The following is a 19,039-nucleotide window of genomic DNA, read 5'->3' on the forward strand; positions in this document are numbered from 1 at the left end:
GGTTGTTAGTTACCTTGGATAAAGCCAAATAAGTAAATGTACCACCAGGAGCTGCTGTTACCATGCTGGAATAACCTTGCTTCATTCATAAATGCTCACTTCAACCCAGACTGCACATAATGTTAATGCAGGAACAAAACTTGTAGACAAGAGTGCCCCTCCATCAAGAAGACATTTACTTATACCAGGCAAGTTGAAATCGGTAATCGGATATTTCGGATGTGGGAGGAAACCCATCACAGAAAGTACTTGGCCTTGGAGTTGATTACCATCATAATGCCACCAGGGCATCCAAATGTGACTGGCAATAAGAGCACAATAGCAAAAAGTACAGGTGTCTCCTTTCATTTACAGAGTATGATGAGACAGCCAGTCCTGCTTTTCAAGGTCCCTAAAGTCCTACTTAATCTTCTTTTGTTTAAACTAAAAAGGCCCAGATTTTTAATCTTTCTTCATAACTCATCACCTGCAATCCTGGAATCAGCCTAGTCGCTCTTCTCTGGACCTTCTCTAGTGCTGTTATGTCCTTTTTGTAGCCTGGAGACCAACACTGCACACAGTACTCCAGATGAGGCCTCACCAGTGCATTATAAGGCTTGAGCAGAACCTCCTTGGTACTCCACACATCGTGCTATATAACCTGACCTTCTGTTAGCTTCTCAGCACAGTGTGGAAGTTGATAGTGTACAGTCCACTACGACTCCTAAATTCTATTTACAAGGTGTACTTTCACTTTTCAGACCTCTCACTGTGTATTTAAACCTAAGTGTCCATCCATCCATTTTCCAACCCGCTGAATCCAAACACAGGGTCACGGGGGGTCTGCCGGAGCCAATCCCAGCCAACACAGGGCACAAGGCAGGAACCAATCCCGGGCAGGGTGCCAACCCACCACAGTAAACCTAAGTGTACTACTTTACATTTACTGACATTAAACTTCATCTGCCCAAGCCTTTATGCTGTTCAAGTCCTTCTGTGATGATTCAACAGATTCCATATTATCTGTCAATCCACCTATCTTGCTATCATCTGAAATTTTAACCAGCTTGTTACATATATTTCTATCTAAATCATTTACAGCATATACAGTATATTAAAAATAGCAGTGTCCTCAGCACTGACCCCTGTGGAACACCACTCTTAACATCGGCCAATTCTGATAAGGTTGCTTGCACCATCACCCTCTGCTTCCAATTCTGCACCATCTACAAATATCACCCAGAACTCCCACTTCTTTTAGTTTGAAGTCTAACCTTTCATGTTGGACCTTATCAAATTCTTTCTGAAAATCAACATACATAATATCACATGCATTATTCTGGCCATATCCTTTTGTTGCTGCTTCATAGAATTCCAGCATTTTAGTAAAACATGACTTCCCTTGTCTGAACCCATGCTGACTGTTCAGTAAAACTGCTGTTCTTGCTATATGCTGCTCTCAATCTTATCCTTAATAATTTCTCCCATCAATTTACCTGTGGTGCACTTTACGCTTATTGGCCTATAGTTGCTTGGATCTGCCTGGTTACCCTTTTTATTTAATGATATAATATTTTCCCAGAGTGCAGGGACTTTCAAAAATGTGTCTAGGGTTTGTATATGTACTCACTAACTTTCAGATCCATAGGATAAATATTATCTGGTCCTGTGATTTGTCTGATTCAACCTATTTAATATGAACAGTACATCTCCCTCTACAGTTTCTAATTCACTTAGTACCACTTTAGTAGTCCCTTTTACTTCTAGGAAGTTATCTACTTGCCTACCTGTGAAGACCTTAGTAAAATGCAATTTTAGAGCATCCACTATTTCACTGTCTGTATTTTTAATTCTCCTTTACTATTCCTGTGTTATATTAGGGTCACTTGGCCCTAGCTGTTCAATCACCTCTACACTCAATTCTATCTTGATTACTACAAAATACTAAATCTAGACAGGCATCCCCCAACCAATGATGCTTTAATTATTAAAAAACAGTCTCTGATTATGTCTATAAACTCCTGCTTTTGTACTTAACTGTTGGCAAGGGTAGCTTAATTAATATTTGAGTAGTAAAAGTCCCCCATGGCCATAATATCCCCCTGTAAACTTGCGCTAATGCAGCACAGATGTCTCATGTCAGTGCCCTTATTACAATATGCAGCTTCGATAGTACTTTATTTGTACTATATATATACAGTATATAAACATATAAATGCAATGAATGTAACTGCTCCGATCTACAGGCTGTCAAATAAACGAACCATACACCATGGCGCAGCGTAAAGGGACTTCGTCTCTGACGCTGACGTCCGAGGTTCGATCCCTGCAAGGGGAGCAGTAGAGTGTGTACGCCTAATGAACCCAAATAAGGGTGAAACATGTGTCGCATACTCTTTGCATTATTTGACAGTAAACTATGCAATGCAATAAATATACAGGGTAGGATTCAAAAGTAATGAGCCTCATTTTGTTCTGACGCGAAAGTACCTCGCCGCGCCCCCCACTTGCCAGCGACGGCGACGGTGGGTGTTGGATCGGCCTTGACGGGAACCCCTGTGCGGTAGTGCGTTACACAGCGGAATGGAAAGTTCGTTAGTGCAACGGTACGCGTTGAAGACGAAGACCATGCTCATTGCCTTCTTCGGAGTGAAGGGGATCATCCACTACGAGTTTGTCCCGCAAGGACAGACCGTGAATGCTGCTTACTACTTGGAAGTCCTGAAAAGGCTGAAAAGAAGCGTCGCGCGCAAGCGAAGGGACATCAAGGACAGCTGGAAGCTTCACCACGATAACGCGCCCAGCCACACCGCCTTCATTGTGAGTGCCTACCTGGCCCGGGTGAACGTTCCGGTGGTCCCCCAGCCTCCCTACAGTCTGGACGTGTCGCCTTCTGACTTCTTCTTGTTTCCGCGCTTAAAATCCGCGCTGAAAGGAAAACGCTTCGACTCGATTGAGGACATCCAAGCAAATGTCAAGGCAGCCCTTGCAGCCATCCCGGAACAGGCCTACGTGGACGCCTTCGAGTCATGGAAAAGCCGCCTACAAAAGTGTATTGATGCAGGAGGTGCCTATTAATTACTATTAATTAGTTGTACCGATTTGCTCAATAAATTTGTCTTTTTGAACAAAGGCTCATTACTTTTGAATCCTACCCTGTATAATATATATAATATTGTCACAAACTTGACCAAGAGCCATAGCAAGGTTTGGTTGGGGCAGCCACCCATATATTGTTTCCTGGCTGCAAATTTGCAAAAATGATAGCACTGAAGAGCACGATTCAGAGTCCAAAATAGAACTGAAGGGATAGGGGAAAAGTGGCGGCGTTTAAAGGCCAATGCAGAAATTACATCGGGGGTCGGAACCGGAAGGGTCTTCCACCATAGGCTTGAGACCGGAAAATGACATCAGCGGGGCCAAACCCAGAAGGGTCTTCGTCCATAGGCTCAGACCCGGAAGTGACGTCAAAGGGGTCAGAAGCAGGCTTGACATCATCAGGACCAGGCAGGATTTCCCATGAACGGTTTGTAGATAAGCGAGAAAAATAGTCAGTGCACTCTGCGACATCCCGGTCTGGCTCGGAATTACCCTAATTCAAGCCCTTTAGCTGCCTCCCATGCACAAGTGTGTGACAATATATATATATATATATATATATATATATATATAACTAGAGAGAGAGAGAAAGAGAGCTATGAAACTTGCACATTGAACTTAGTGTCTGCATTGGGCATTCTATAGCAGACTCCTAAAATAAGACCTCTTTACCTATTGCTTTCCAGACGAAGTCAGATGTTCTCACTATGATGAGGCTCATCGTCCAACTGAAGAAGACTTACATTTAAATTCTGTTTGACACATCTGTATAACATATTGACATTTCTGCTCTGTCTATCCTTCCTACAAAAATTGTAACCTATGTTATATTCATCCTTATCTTTGTTTTTTTAGCCAGGGATTAATAAAGTATCTATCTATCTATCTATCTATCTATCTATCTATCTATCTATCTATCTATCTATCTATCTATCTATCTATCTATCTATCTATCTATATCATAATTATAATAAGCTACATATAACTCTAACTCACTTGTTTCATTTTTGATACTTCTAGCATTAAGGCAAGCTATTTTAATGTGTTACTTCTTTTACTTTTTCACTTAAACTTTGGGTTAGAATTTACATTACTATGCATATTTGTTTTTACATTATTGTTCTTCCCCTAGAATATACAATTCTAAACCAGGCCCATCCTAAACTCCCTAAACATACTGTATATATGACAGTCCTCCTTCTACAGAGGTGGAAGTCCTTTACATGGGCAGGATGAAGTTCTCTATTCTTAGCAGCCATGCCACCTGCATTTCAGAACAGACCTGAATCTAAGCATGTTTGGGCCCTGGCCAGTACTTGAGTGATCATCTAGGAGAAGCTTGGTTTGCTGCTGGAAGAGGTTTTGGTGAGGCTTACTCCCAATGCCCCAGTCCAGTGATAGGGAAACCATGGTTAAAAATTGGTGATAAGACATAAAATCTAGGTCCCGACTCTTTGTGGTCATAAAACATCCCTGGGCATCTGCTGAGAAAAGTAGGGTGTACCTCTAATGTCATGGATAAAATGGCCTGATCATTCTGACCCCCTAATCATCTCCTGCTCCATATTGGCTATCTCTCTAACTCCTTCACCACCTAATAGCTGATGTGTGGTGAGTGTACTGGCACAAAAATGGTTGCTGTTTCATCATCCAGGTGGCTGCTTACATTAGTAGTGGTTGAAAGTACCCCCCCCCCCCCACTAGGACTGTCTATGTAAAGTGCTTTAAGTACCTAGAAAAACACTAGTTAAATGTAATTAATTATCATTATTATTTGTGCAGGTGTTCTGTATTCCATATTAATTATTCAATTAGGATGGATTATAAATCCTGTGCCCAGTTGTTGTAGGTGTGGAGTTTGCCCATGTTTTCCCTAATACAGTATTTATGTAGTTTCCTCCCATATCCTCAAAGTTAATGGACAATTCCAAATTGGCCATGTGACTGTGTGTGGGAGCTTGTTCCCTGTTTCCTGCCTTACAACCACCACTGTTGGAAGAGGCTCTAGCTCCCTATGACCCTGAACTAGATTACGAAGGTTTGAGAATAATAATACAATTTTTAATGACATACAGTGCCCTCCATAATGTTTGGGACAAAGACACATTTTTCCTTGCTTCACCCCTCTGCTCCACAGATTAAAATTACAAATCAAATCAGACATGACTAAAATGCACATTGCAGACTTTCATTTAAGGGTATTTGCATACATGTCGTTCTCACCATGTAATGTACAAATGACAGCACTTCTTCTACATGATCCCCCCATATGATAATGTTTGTGACATAGCAATTGCTGGTCTGTTGAAGCAGTCATATTTAGGACTTTGTTGCATATCCCTTGTATACAATGACTGCTTGAAATCTGAGATTCATCGACATTATCAGGTGCTGAGGATCTTTTCTGGTGATGCTCTGCCAAGCCTCTAATGCAGCCATCTTCAGCTCCTGCTTGTTTTGGGGCTTGTCCCCTTACCTCTTCAGCATATGGAAGGCCTGCTTAATTGGATTTAAATCGAGTGACAGGCTTGATAATTCAAGAATTTTCCACATTTTTATCTTTGAAAAACTCCTGTGTTGCCTTAGCAGTATGTTTGGGATTATTATCTTGTTAGATGAAATGCTGTTCAATGAGTTTGGAGGCATTTACTGGAACTGAGTAGATATGACGTTTCTATACACTTCAGAACATCTCAGAATTCACTGTGCCATCATCAGTGAAGAGAAGTGTGCCAGTACCTGTGGCAGCCATACATGCCCAAGTCATCACCCTCACCACCATGTCTAACAGATGAGGTGCTATGCTTTGCATTTTAGGCACTTCCTTTTGGTCAGCACACTTTGCTCTTGCCATCACTCTGATACAGATTTAGCTTTGTCTTGTCTGTCCACAAGACAGAATTCAGCAGACTCTTTTAAGTCCTTTTTCATAAACTGTAACCTGGCCATCCTGTTTTTGTAGCTAAGTAGCGGTCGGCCTCTCTAATTATATTCATGAAATTTTCTGCACATCGGAGGTAGATGTGGACGTGTCGGAGACTACTAAGTTTGTTCCAGATCTATCAGACAGGAGTGTACGGCTTTATCTTTACCATAGTGAGGATTCTTCTGTCATCAACAGTGGAGGTCTTCCCTGCAATTACTGAGCTCACCTTCTTCTTTCTTCTTAATGATACTCCAGGCAGTTGATTTAGGTAATCCTAAATTTTTACTGATGTGTCTAATAGTTTTAATCTTGTTTTTCAGCCCCATAATGGCTTCCTTGACTTTCATTGGCACAGCTCTTGTCCTTGTTGAACAATGGCAACTACAGATTCCAAAGGATAGAAGCAAGCTGAGGTATCATATGAAGTAACGAAATGTACCTGAGTAATCACAAACATCTGTGACACCAACTGCCCCAAACATTATGATACCCAGAATGAGGGAACCAGGTATAAAAAGTGTTCTCATGTGTACATGGTGTGATTAAAATATATGAAAATACGCTTAAATTAAAGTCTGCAATGTGCACTTAAATCAGCCGCGGAGGCTGAGATGGAGTGCAGTTTGTGCTACTGAGTCATTGGTGCTACAGATAACATGGCCATACAAAAGACACAAAAAATGACAATCAAATACATACCGCAAAAGTTATAAGCATCAGGCACCTTGTACTCACAACCTTTCCTCACCCAGTGATTACCTCCATTCTGTAAATAAATCAGAGGTTCTCCCCAACACACCTTCTCAAAATCCTTACTGTGACTTGAATGCTGTACAGTTTGGATCAGCCCAAAAATGACCACTAGCATCCATATGGGTTTCGTCTGTCCAGTCCCACTGGATGCTTTGAGGGCTTTTCCAGTCCTTGTGCATATAGTGATGCCAGTCACACTTTGTCCCATTGACTCAGCGTAAACCTACTATATTAGTTTCAAACTTTACCCACATGTAACCTTGCGATGTCTACTACTGAACTACTGCCATGGCTGTCTCTCTCTCTCTCTCATGGTCTTTCTCAACCTGCACATGTATGTCTACAAACACACACCTATGGCAGAGGCTTCCTTCAAGAGCACACTCTGAGCCGGACCAAGGTTATTATGGAGTAGAGGGGTAAATCAGAGAAAAATGTGTCTTTGTTCCAAACGTTATGGACGGTATTGTACATTATGCTTTGTCTGACAGCCTCATAGAATAGTAATCTTCAAGCAGGAACCCACCCTGGACAGAATGCCGACCCATCACAGGACACACGTCCTCCCTGTGTCCAGTTTTTCAAATACCAGGGAATGTGACAGCATGGAGTACTGTGGAGTTCTGACGGAAACACCCCCAACCAAAAAAAAAAAATAGACATTACAAACGAGTAAGCTCATGGTACACAGTAGGTAAACTGTTGGTGCTCCTTCCCGTGTTGGTTCTTGCCTTAGATTCAGATCCAGAAACTCCGGCTCCCGCGACGCTGAACTGGATTAATTGCGTTCGGTAATGGACCGACAGAGAACAACTGCAACCTAGAGACCCTACTCTAATGGACGCTTTAGGTTTTACGGCAAGTGCACTGACTACTGTGGCCAGCAGATGCCGGGAGCGAGACGCGCAGGGAACCCTGGGCGCGCGAGAGCGAGCGAGCGAGCGAGAGAGAGAGAGAGAGAGAGAGAACTAGAGAGATAGCGCCGCAGGCAGTCGGTGATGCTCCCGAAGGTAAGCGCCGTGTGTAGTGTTTGTAGGTACAGTAGAAAGGTGGTGACTTGCTATGATTTTTTTAACCCCATAATCTTGAGGTGTAACTGTTCTCGAGTCCCCGACGCTTGGGGTTTAGTCGTGGTACTTATAGCTTTTCAACTTTTGTACTTTGAAACGCACTGTACAATACGGAAATTATAAAACCGTTTGTGTTCTTTCTTTCTTTCTTTCTTTTCTAGATTGATTCCACATCGACTCAGGCACCGAATAACAGAAGCCAGAAGCCAGACTCAGTTCGAAGGGAGCCCAGGTAAGCTGGCTGTTTTGGCCACGGCGACTTTCTTCATTGCGCTTCGCGTTAGCTTGCAGTGAACTTCGGTTTTAAATGGGGAGCTGATCGAACGGGTTACCTATAGTTGTCTCTCACTGTTTTTTTTTTTTGTTTTTTTTTTTTACTATGCATCGTTTTGTGATGGTACCTTGTACCCGTTACAAATAAAATCAGAATTTAATAAAACAAAAAAGAGGCTCAAAGCAGATCAAATTTGTTCAATTTAGGACCAGCCTTGGACGTGGCATGGGCATTTTCCATCTCACCTGTATTTTATATAGCCTCTGTGTCACAAAAAATTGTGCTTGAGAGGATTTTAGAAAATAAGTCAAGAATTCAAGTAATATAACCTAAGATCATTTTATTTAGCACCTCTTACAATAGGATGGCGCAGTGGTACTGCTGCCTCGCAGTAAGGAGACCTGGGTTCGCTTCCCGGGTCCTCCCTGCATGTTCTCCCTGTGTCTGTGTGGGTTTCCTCCCATAGTCCAAAGACATGTAGGTTAGGTGTGTGCCCGCCCAGCGGTGGGCTGGTGCCCTGCCCAGGGTTTGTTCCTGCCTTGCGCCCTGTGTTAGGATATAGCGGGTTGGACAATGACTGACTGACTTCTCACAATAAGTAAATTTGAAAGGATTTTAGGAAGATAATGGGGGATAAATGCGTAAAGAAGCCAAGCAATCAACATGAACTTTGACCACTAAGACTAAATAGAAACAAAGGAAAGGAAACTAACTCCTCCAACCTGTGTACAATGTATAATACTCAAGATACAAGAGTAATATAAAATCAGCCCCCTCCAACCTCACCCTCCTAAATGCCATCTTTTGTCAGCAGTCCAGGCTGAGGATGGAGGTGTGATGGTGTGGAATGTTTTCTTGGCACACTTTGTGCCAGTTAATACCAATCAATAGCTTGAATCGCCTATTTGAGTGTTCTTGCTGACCATGTTCATCTCTTCAATGCCACAATTTTCTTTTCTTCCAATGGCTACTTCCAACATGATAATGCATCATGTCACTAAGCAAGTCATCTCCAAGTGGTTTCATGAAAATCACAATGTGTTCAGTGTTCTTTAGTGGCCTTCCCTCTCACTGGATCTTAATTCAGTACAACACTTTTGGGCTGTGGTAAAATGGGAAATTCACAGCATGAATGTGCAGCTGACAAATCTGACGTCACATCAGCATGGACTGGAATCTCAAAGGAATGTTTCCAACATCTTACATAATCAATGTCATGAAGAAATTAGGTTGTTTTGAGAGAAAAAGAGGACCCTTTCCAGTATTAGCATAGTCTTTCTAATAATTTCCTCAATGAGTGTATATAGTAGTTCTGCACAGTGCTTGCTCGTACTAACCCAATGGATTTTTGCTCATTTCATATTCTTTTAGGACAGCTTGTTTTAGCCACACTAGAATGTTGATCATGGAACTGTGGCAGGTTTTTCTTTTTATAGGCTCCCCAGTGACCGACGCTAAAGCTGCTCAACTGAATATAGAATGTCAGCTTATTTCAGTGCCCTCACTATAATATACAGTATTAAGATTATATACATATATATTCATAGGTCTGAATCGCAATCAGATTATTTGGATGGTTACCTACCAGGTAACGCTTGTGGTTGGTCAGGCAGTTGACAAACATTTGTCACGTCCTCACAGTTGCAAGAAGCAGATTATAGCTATGTGATACAGTACCTGACAAATAATACAAAGAGTGCATGACACATGTTTCGCCCTAATTGGGTTCATCAGGGCAACGTCAGAGGCTTCACCTCAGGCGCTGACGTCCAAGGTTCGTTCCCTATAAGGGAAAGCAAAGGTGCATACATCAGATGAGCCCCAATTAGGGCAAAACACGTGTCATGTACTCTTTGTATTATTTGTCAGGTACTGTATCACAGGCAAACACACACATTATATATATTTATTCATTTTGTGGTGGATGCCCAGGGCCCTGATTATGAAAGGACCAGGGGGGAGTATTTTCAAGACTGTTTCTCCCCAGACGACAAATGGCAGCCCCCTTGGTTTCCATCGGGGCATGGGTCATGAGCATAGAAGCTCAACCCTGTTGGGGCCCGTGACGTTTTCAGGGACCTATTTGGCAGCACTTCTGCAACACCCAGAAGTGCTGACAGAAGTAGTTCGTTGGGCACCTGGACACCTTCCGGGTGCCCTATAACAAGGGGCCAGTCACCAGGAGTCGAGGGCCCAAGTCAAGATAAAGAGGACACAGCCTGTCTGGAGGATTGAAGGAGGCAACAAAGGGACTGTGTTGGTGATTTGTGCACTGTGTAAATAAGTTGAATAAAATCATGTAAAGAAATTAATCTGTAAAGTAACCAAACACATACTCAAAATATACTGTAAACCAGAAAGGATAACATCCAACCATTCACTTATCTGATTCAACGTCACTGGGAGCCAGTGCCGATCACAGCCGTGTTACACATGCCCACTTACACCTGTTTGTTCAGATTTTCCATTTCACCAGGTAACATGCACATTTTTGATACTTTGAAGGATAATTGGAGGACCTCAAGAAAACAACACACAGACTTGATAGCAATGCTGGAACTGTGATGAATTTGTGCCAGCCTTTATATATATATATGTGTGTGTGTGTGTATATACTAGAGCAGTGCAGACACACACAGTATTCCTCAGGGGCTCATAATAAATGTTGTCAATGCAACAAAGCCATGCAACATGAAATAAAAACAGGCAAATTCAAGGGACTGTGTTTTTAACTGGTGGCTCTTGTCTTGATGCTGCTAGTGTAGGCTCCAGCCATTCATGTCTCTTTTAGTCAAATGTTCCCAGGGTCCTTAGCTAGTGAGGTATATTGGTTAGGGCATTCAACTGTAAACCACAAATTCGCACCTTCATTTGCTGAAGGACATTAGCTATTCACAAAAAATATGCTGCATATATAGCTCTGTGCATTTGCTATATATAGACTGAAGGAAGAGCTGTGTATGTTATTGAATATGGTTCCCAAGCCATTGATGATTATTGTTCAGTAAAAAGACAGCTTTCTTTATGCAACCAGTCCATATCCGTGCATGATCACTAGTGATATGATAGGCACTTGATCCATTCAGAGAGTCAAAAGCGTGAATAGAGGGAGAGACAGAGTGAATGAGCTGAAAGATAACTAGCAGGACGAGTAATTAGCCGAAACTTTAGATGGTGGTTTTGTATTGTTGTCTCTGAGCACACGGGATCTGCTTCCACCTTTGTATTCTGTGAATAGGCAGACATACAAGTGACACTTCAAAGCTTTGCCTTCAAACACTTGAGAGGATTTAAGGTCAGGGCCCTTGGGAACAAAACGCCTTTCTGACTTGAGACATGTTTGTTTCCCTTTGGCATTGGTTGTCTTAGTATTTTGTTGATAACCACATCTTTGTTTTTGCACCATATGTGTTAAGTACACTATAGTAAAGTTAGGCTTGGTGGTGCAATAATAAAAGGATGACAAAGTTGGTGAGAGACACTATGACAGGTTTGTCTGAGTTCTCCCCTCAACACAGACTACAACAGTGGGGAGTTTACAGTCAAATGTAAAGGCTTTACTCACTGCCCAGCAGGATTTCAGTTTTATAGAGATCTTCTCCAATTTCAGAACATATCATCTGCTTGTTCTGTTCAGTGTCATGGCTAGGGATCTGTACTGGCAATCGCAAGGTTGCTGGTTCGAATCCTGTAAATACCAATAGGGACTCTGCTCTGTTGGGCCCTTGAGCAAGGCCCTTAACCTGCAATTGCTGAGCGCTTTGAGTAGTGAGAAAAGCACTATATAAATGCAAAGAATTATTATTATTAATATTTTCATGCAGAATTGGATGTAAGACAGTAATCAATCCTGGACAGGATGTGAGTCCATTGTAGGTCGCACATACACTTGGACACATTGGGACAGTTTATAGATGCCAGTCATCCTAATGTATGCATCTTTGAGATGTGAGAGGAAAACTAGAGTGCACCATGGAAACACAAACACAGGAAGAATATGCATAGTGTCCACAGACAGACTTCACAAGTTTAGTTTGTATAACTGTTTTTACTTAACTATTTGCTATGATATACTCTGTATATGTGACCACAAATTGGACTAAGTAGGTTGAAAATTGGTGAATAGATGGATTTACTGTGGGAGAGGGAGAGAGAGAAAGCAAGCTGTATACATTATCTTCTATGCCTCTATTGTAAGTGTTACAGTGCAAATAATAGAAAATTATAATTAGTAACAGAGCTGGACATTCCTAAATGTGCCATTTCACTGGAAGTTAAACTATTTAGTAATACTGTATGTCATTTTTTGCTCCCACACTGGAAAATTAATGCCAGAAAACAAAGAATACAGAATCTTAAATGTTCATTAAAGTTATTAAGTTAGAATAACAAAGGTCTCAATCATAAGCTTAAAAGAAAAAAGTGTTCTCACATCTTTGGGACTAGTGCCCGTATTTATCAAGTATCTCAGAATTACTCTTAGGAATTGCACTAAAAGTCTGACTAGGTTAAGAATTTGTCCTGCCAAAGAGTAGTACATAGTAAGTATTTATGAAGCATTGTAGACTTATTCCTAGCTAGAAGTAGGAGTTCATGTTTGAGAATGAATTACATTATGGTTTTATGGCACCCCAAGCCGCAAAGTGGTACTCATGATGATGTTTTCTTGCAAATCACAATGATGCTTTGTAGTTTTCTGGTGCTAACAGTAAGGCTTCACCACAAAGATAATGATAATAGTAATAATATTCAAAGAGATGTTCAAATAAAAGGTTTATGCCACTATCATGAGGTACTCGAGTCATGCATTGAACTGGCTATTCACAACAACATCAAAAATAATAAAGTGACGAGTACCAAGGCAGGAAGACCTAGACACACACACACACAGAATAAGAGTTAAGCCCAATAACAAGCACATTTAAATTTAATAATGAATTACCTTTAGCCATACTTTGAGAAGAATCACCTTTCTGCTGTTATGGCCAAGGGAAACACCTTGAAAAGTAACAGTTATACTGAAACTAGTCATGGCTATTCTGGCGCCATTTCTGAAGTTGTGTTTACTCTTCTAGTGTTTCTGACTGTCTTTCAGAGAGACATGCTGTGGCTCTCTCAGTGATTCCCCCTATCATCTGCAAGGTTATATTTATTTAATGCCACAGGAGTCTATGCCTGTTTTGTTGAACCTTCCCAGGCTTATAAAGTGTAACACAAATATTCCAGGGTTTAGTGGAATGCAAAGCTCAGCCAACTTGTGTGACATTTTGCTGTCAATCACACATCCAGCTCTGCCTACACCATATTGCCAAAAGTATTGGGACACCCCTCCAAATCATTGAATTCAGGTGTTCCAGTCACTTCCATGGCCACAGGTGTATAAAATCAAGCACCTAGGCATGCAGACTGCTTCTACAAACATTTGTGAAAGAATGGGTCGCCCTCAGGAGCTCAGTGAATTCAAGCGTGGTACCGTGATAGGATTGCACCTGTGCAATAAATCCATTCGTACTAAATATTCCACGGTCAACTGTTAGTTGCATTATAACAAAGGGGAAGCAACTGGGAACAACAGCAACTCAGATGGCAGGCCATGTAAAATCACAGATCGGGGACAGCGCATGCTAAAGCGCACAGTGTGCATAAGTCACCAGCTCTCTTCTGAGTCAATAGCTGCAGACCTCCAAAAGCTCAAGAACAGTACGTAGAGAGCTTCATGGAATGGCTTTCCATGGCCTAGCAGCTGCATCCAAGCCTGACATCACCAAGTGCAATGTAAAGTGTCAGCTGCAGTGGTTAAAGCACACCGCCACTACAGCAGTGCAGATATGTCCTCTGGAGTGATGAATCACACAATCTGATGGACGAGTCTGGGTTTGGCAGTTGCCAAGAGAACAGTACTTGCCTGACTGCATTGTGCCAAGAGTAAAGTTTGGTGGAGGGGGGATTATGGTGTGGGGATGTTTTTCAGGGGTCGGGCTTGGCCCCTTAGTTCTAGTGAAAGGAACTCTCAATGCTTCAGCAAACAAAGCCATTTTGGACAATTTCATACTCCCAACTTTGTGGGAACAGTTTGGGCATGGCAACATGACTGTGGGGCGGCACGGTGGCGCAGTGGGTAGCGCTGCTGCCTCGCAGTTGGGAGACCTGGGGACCCGGGTTCGCTTCCCGGGCCCTCCCTGCGTGGAGTTTGCATGTTCTCCCCGTGTCTGCGTGGGTTTCCTCTGGGCACTCCGGTTTCCTCCCACAGTCCAAAGACATGCTGGTTAGGTGGATTGGCGATTCTAAATTGGCCCTAGTGTGTGCTTGGTGTGTGGATGTGTTTGTGTGTGTCCTGTGGTGGGTTGGCACCCTGCCCAGGATTGGTTCCTGCCTTGTGCCCTGTGTTGGCTGGGATTGGCTTCAGCAGACCCCCGTGACCCTGTGTTTGGATTCAGCGGGTTGGAAAATGGATGGATGGATGGAACATGACTGTGCAATAGTGCACAAAGCAAGGTCTATAAAGAAATGGATGAACAAGTTTGGTGTGGTGGAACTTGACTGGCCAGCACAGGACCCTGACCTCAACCCGACAGAATACCTTCGGGATGAATTAGAGCGGAGACTGCAAGCCAGGCCTTCTCGTTAAACATCAGCGCCTGACCTCACAAATGGTCTCCTGGAAGAATGGTCAGACATTCCTATAAACACACTCCCAAACCTTGTGGAAAGCCTTCCCAGCACAGTCAATCACACAAATAATTCCATTTAAACCAGTTTATTGCATGAATGCAACTTGCTTTAATATTGCCTCATGTGAGCTGGATGTGGAAATGAATTATTCTGCATATTACCTCACATGGGCGGCACGGTGGCGCAGTGGGTAGCGCTGCTGCCTCGCAGTTGGGAGATCTGGGGACCTGGGTTCGCTTCCCGGGTCCTCCCTGCGTGGAGTTTGCATGTTCTCCCCGTGTCTGCGTGGGTTTCCTCCGGGCGCTCCGGTTTCCTCCCACAGTCCAAAGACATGCAGGTTAGGTGGATTGGCGATTCTAAATTGGCCCTAGTGTGTGCTTGGTGTGTAGGTGTGTTTGTGTGTGTCCTGCGGTGGGTTGGCACCCTGCCCGGGATTGATTCCTGCCTTGTGCCCTGTGTTGGCTGGGATTGGCTCCAGCAGACCCCCATGGCCCTGTGTTCGGATTCAGCGGGTTGGAAAATGGATGGATGGATTACCTCACACATAGTAAGGGTGTTCAAGTTTTGGTCAAAATTCGAGAAGTGGTTGTTTGTGACATGCATAAATAATTGCTATTGCAAATCTGCCTTTTCTCTGTGTCTAAAAATGTAATGTAACCAACAATTAAATCTTGGCACAGAGGGCTTCATCGCATAGATGGAGCGACCACATGATATACAAGATTTGTTATGAATATTATTCCATCTCTGTCAAACTGCTATGATTTTATGAGTTAATTGTTGCCCAGCATTTCCAAAGCATTCAGTGTTCCCGGAATGTGCATGCCAATCTCTGCCTGAATGCCATCTTCTGGAAGCTCCTAAGGATTTTGGACAGCTTTCCTAAATCCTGGTGGTTTAGAGTAGTTTCCTAAACTGATTAAATGCTTTTACCCCTTCTCTTAAGAATAGGACCAATTTTGCATCACTCATCATTTTTAAGCCAGTTAGATCCGTTTTCCTATTGTGAGACGCTTGATAAAAATGGGCACAGATTTACGATTTCTGCAAGAGATGCAGGGTTCAGTTTTAGTTAAAAAGAGATTGGATTGGACAAGTTTCTCTTTTCAACTTTAATAAAAATACACAAGAAGTGGGAATTTTGATTCACAGTGCTATCCCTTTAAGGTGGGGTATATGATCACTTAGTTAATTATCAGTTTTGCCTACAGCAATGCTAGTAATCAACTAAAACCATCAAAAAGACCTTCTCCCCAGGGGAGACACCATATTAAATGTAGGTTGATTGAGGGATCTCTGTTTCACTGTTTGGCTGTGACACCAAGAGTATGAGGAGATCTATACAATTTCTGAACAAAGTTGACATTAACGCTTTCACATTTTCTGTTGTGGTTCAATGTGGCAATTGAATTAAATAACCTAAACACACTTGTTGAGATACACAAAATAATACAATTTATTACATAATAATAGAAGATGGATATATGCAAGGGCGGCATGGTGGCGCAGTGAGTAGCGCTGCTGCCTCACAGTCGGGAGACCTGGTGACCTGGGTTCGCTTCCCGGGTCCTCCCTGCGTGGAGTTTGCATGTTCTCCCCGTGTCTGCGTGGGTTTCCTCCGGGCACTCCGGTTTCCTCCCACAGTCCAAAGACATGCAGGTTAGGTGGACTGGCGATTCTAAATTGGCCCTGGTGTGTGGGTGTGTTTGTGTGTGTCCTGCGGTGGGTTGGCACCCTGCCCAGGATTGGTTCCTGCCTTGTGCCCTGTGTTGGCTGGGATTGGCTCCAGCAGACCCCTGTGTTCGGATTCAGCGGGTTGGACAATGGATGGATGGATATATGCAAGTGCTTTGGTTAGCAAAAGAAGCTTAAAGATCTTGTTAAATGCAATTTTAGCAGTGCAATGTTAAGTACTAAAAAATATGGCAGTCAGACTCATGAACAATCAGTAACCTTGTGTCACCTCCACTGCTACCTGCACATATACTTCTGCTACTGTCTCTATTTATTCCTAGGATTCTGCTTTTATTTATTTACTTATTTATATTCATTTATTAATTGTTTTTTTTGTCTATGTTCACTGTCTGCAGGGGCACATGCAAGCAAGCATTTAATTGTACATGGTACTTGTACTTATGACAATAAAGAATTGAATTGAGTTGAATTTGTCAATAGATGTTCAACTCAAATCTAGACTTTTTCAGCGGGCAGAGTTGATATGGTTAAAATGAATATTCCCTTTAAATTTTTATTCATATTTTAGAGTATTCATATAATTATGAATAAATATTTAAAAAAAAAAAACTTGATTATGCTATAAGTTTGTTTATATGGAAGGCATAAAACCAAGTTTTTTAAAAAGTAAGCATTACAAAGATCGAAAGCAGAAGGTGGCATTGCACTTTGAGTTTCAGTTATAATACTGGGTTTGAAAATATTTATGTTTAAGACACAGCAGGAAACATCTTTGGACTGCTGCCAGTCCATCACAGGGCCCACTTGGGCACATACCCACATGGAGCTTGGGTAGTGTGGAATCACCAGTTAATCTAACACAAACATCCTTGGTGATGTGGGAGAAAAATTGTAGTATCTTGAAGAAAGCCCATGTTAACACAAAGAGATTGTGCACGCTCCCCAGAAACAACAACCAGGCTTAAGATTTGAATTCCAATTATACCAAATGAGGACATTCTCACAATATGCCACTGCCTCAGGAAGGTAAGGAATGTTGTCCAGTGATACAGTCAGAATGGACATATACATTTGTCTCCCCTGCCTTCTGGAATGCAATTCATGAGTGTAAAATTCTTACCTTTATTTCTTTTTTTCTAAAACTATGAGATAACTGATCACTATTTTTTGTCACCCCAGTTTGCACTGGATTGGATCTATTATTCATTTATTATGTGTATACTTAAAAATGGACACAAAAATGTCTTTCCTGTTACTGTTTATGTATATAGCGAAAACCAGAAAAAGGAGTTAAAATATCAGTATACAGAGGATAGCTATAGTCAATAAGAATTGCCGTGGCTTTTGTTGCAGCCAATGCTTGTTTCAGCCAAGTCAGACAAATTACTCTGTCTTACACCTATAACCTCCTCTGTCTGATCAACAATGCTATTTAATGCATTCTTACTCTTGAAACTGAGATTGACAAACCAAAAGATCATTGACTTACCAACATTAAAATATCCAAGCCTTCTTAAAAGGAATACGCACTACAGGTTGTTTGTGCAAAACGATTGTATTTTCAGAAATTGACTTCACAGTAATGGGCTCAAGTCTTTAAACCTTTATGAAGAAAGAACGTAAAATGAATCCACAGCCAAGGCATAAAAGTTTGCATTTTCATTCCAAGTTGGCCTTACTGATAACATCTTTCCATCCAACTTCCAAGATAAACACTACCTCAGGGTTGTGTTGGATTACTCATGTTCCTGCAGTGGATCAGTAACTGGCTGGATTTCAGCCTTCATCTCTGTAGTTTCATGTTAGCCTCCAGAAAATCTGTACTTTTTGATTTCATTTTAAGCAACCTATAACAATATAGTACATGTGCAGACAAGCAAAAGATTTTCACTCAAGCTATATTCATTTGAAGTTGCTATTGCTGAATACATTCTTGACAGCACACCCCTGTTTGCTGACCTTCACAGTGTCAATAAACTTTTTCTCTATCAATAGATGCTCAGAAAAAAACAGTGGTTCAAGAGTTGAAGCTAGCTCAAAGGAGGTGAACTGTGCTAGTGAAATAGGAGAGTCACATAGAGGGGATGGCATGGAAGGGGTATCTCAAATGCCATTATGAGCATGCACTACTGTTCAAATTCCCCACTACCCACCAATGACTGACAGACCACAAGACTGATTGAATCATTTAAACTCCTAGGGTTGTCATTGTAGAAATATGAAAACTAAATGTACTGTACTTGTAAAAAGACTTTGAAAAAGCCTTCAACTAGAGATTTTTTAGACTTTTTTAACTGATATTTTAGCAAAAAAAAAAAAAACAAGTAATGTAAATCAACAGAATTGGGCCGCAAAGACCAAGAGGAGCTATGAGTAACTTGTATGAACAATGGGAGGAATGTGTTTAATAATACAGTAGTTGCTGCATGCTAAAGAAAAACAGGCAACTAAAGCGACAATGCAAGAAACTGTCAAGGCTCAGATCCTGCTGAAATAGTCACCTTGAGGTTGTGCAGAAAAGGGCAATCAAAATTGTATCTCTGGACCAAAATCATAGTCCAATAGAATCAA

At 41.9% G+C, this 19,039-nt stretch overlaps 1 protein-coding gene across 3 annotated transcripts in view; it reads left to right on the top strand.

Moving 5' to 3' along the window:
* The first annotated feature begins 7,727 nt into the window (after positions 1 to 7,727).
* LOC114663896 (uncharacterized) overlaps positions 7,728 to 19,039 on the top strand; it is a 61,027-nt gene continuing 49,715 nt past the window's right edge. Inside the window, exons 1-2 of one of the 3 annotated variants that reach the window (XM_028817848.2) lie at positions 7,728 to 7,767; positions 7,989 to 8,059. In XM_028817848.2, the coding sequence (XP_028673681.1) occupies positions 7,756 to 7,767; positions 7,989 to 8,059 (83 nt within the window). In that variant the 5' untranslated portion in view covers positions 7,728 to 7,755. The remainder of the gene's footprint in view (positions 7,768 to 7,988; positions 8,060 to 19,039) is intronic. The other 2 variants (XM_028817840.2, XM_051929084.1) reach the window with 2 other exon arrangements.

The sequence above is a fragment of the Erpetoichthys calabaricus genome, chromosome 1 (assembly GCF_900747795.2).
Source record: "Erpetoichthys calabaricus chromosome 1, fErpCal1.3, whole genome shotgun sequence".
Classification (NCBI taxonomy): domain Eukaryota; kingdom Metazoa; phylum Chordata; class Cladistia; order Polypteriformes; family Polypteridae; genus Erpetoichthys; species Erpetoichthys calabaricus.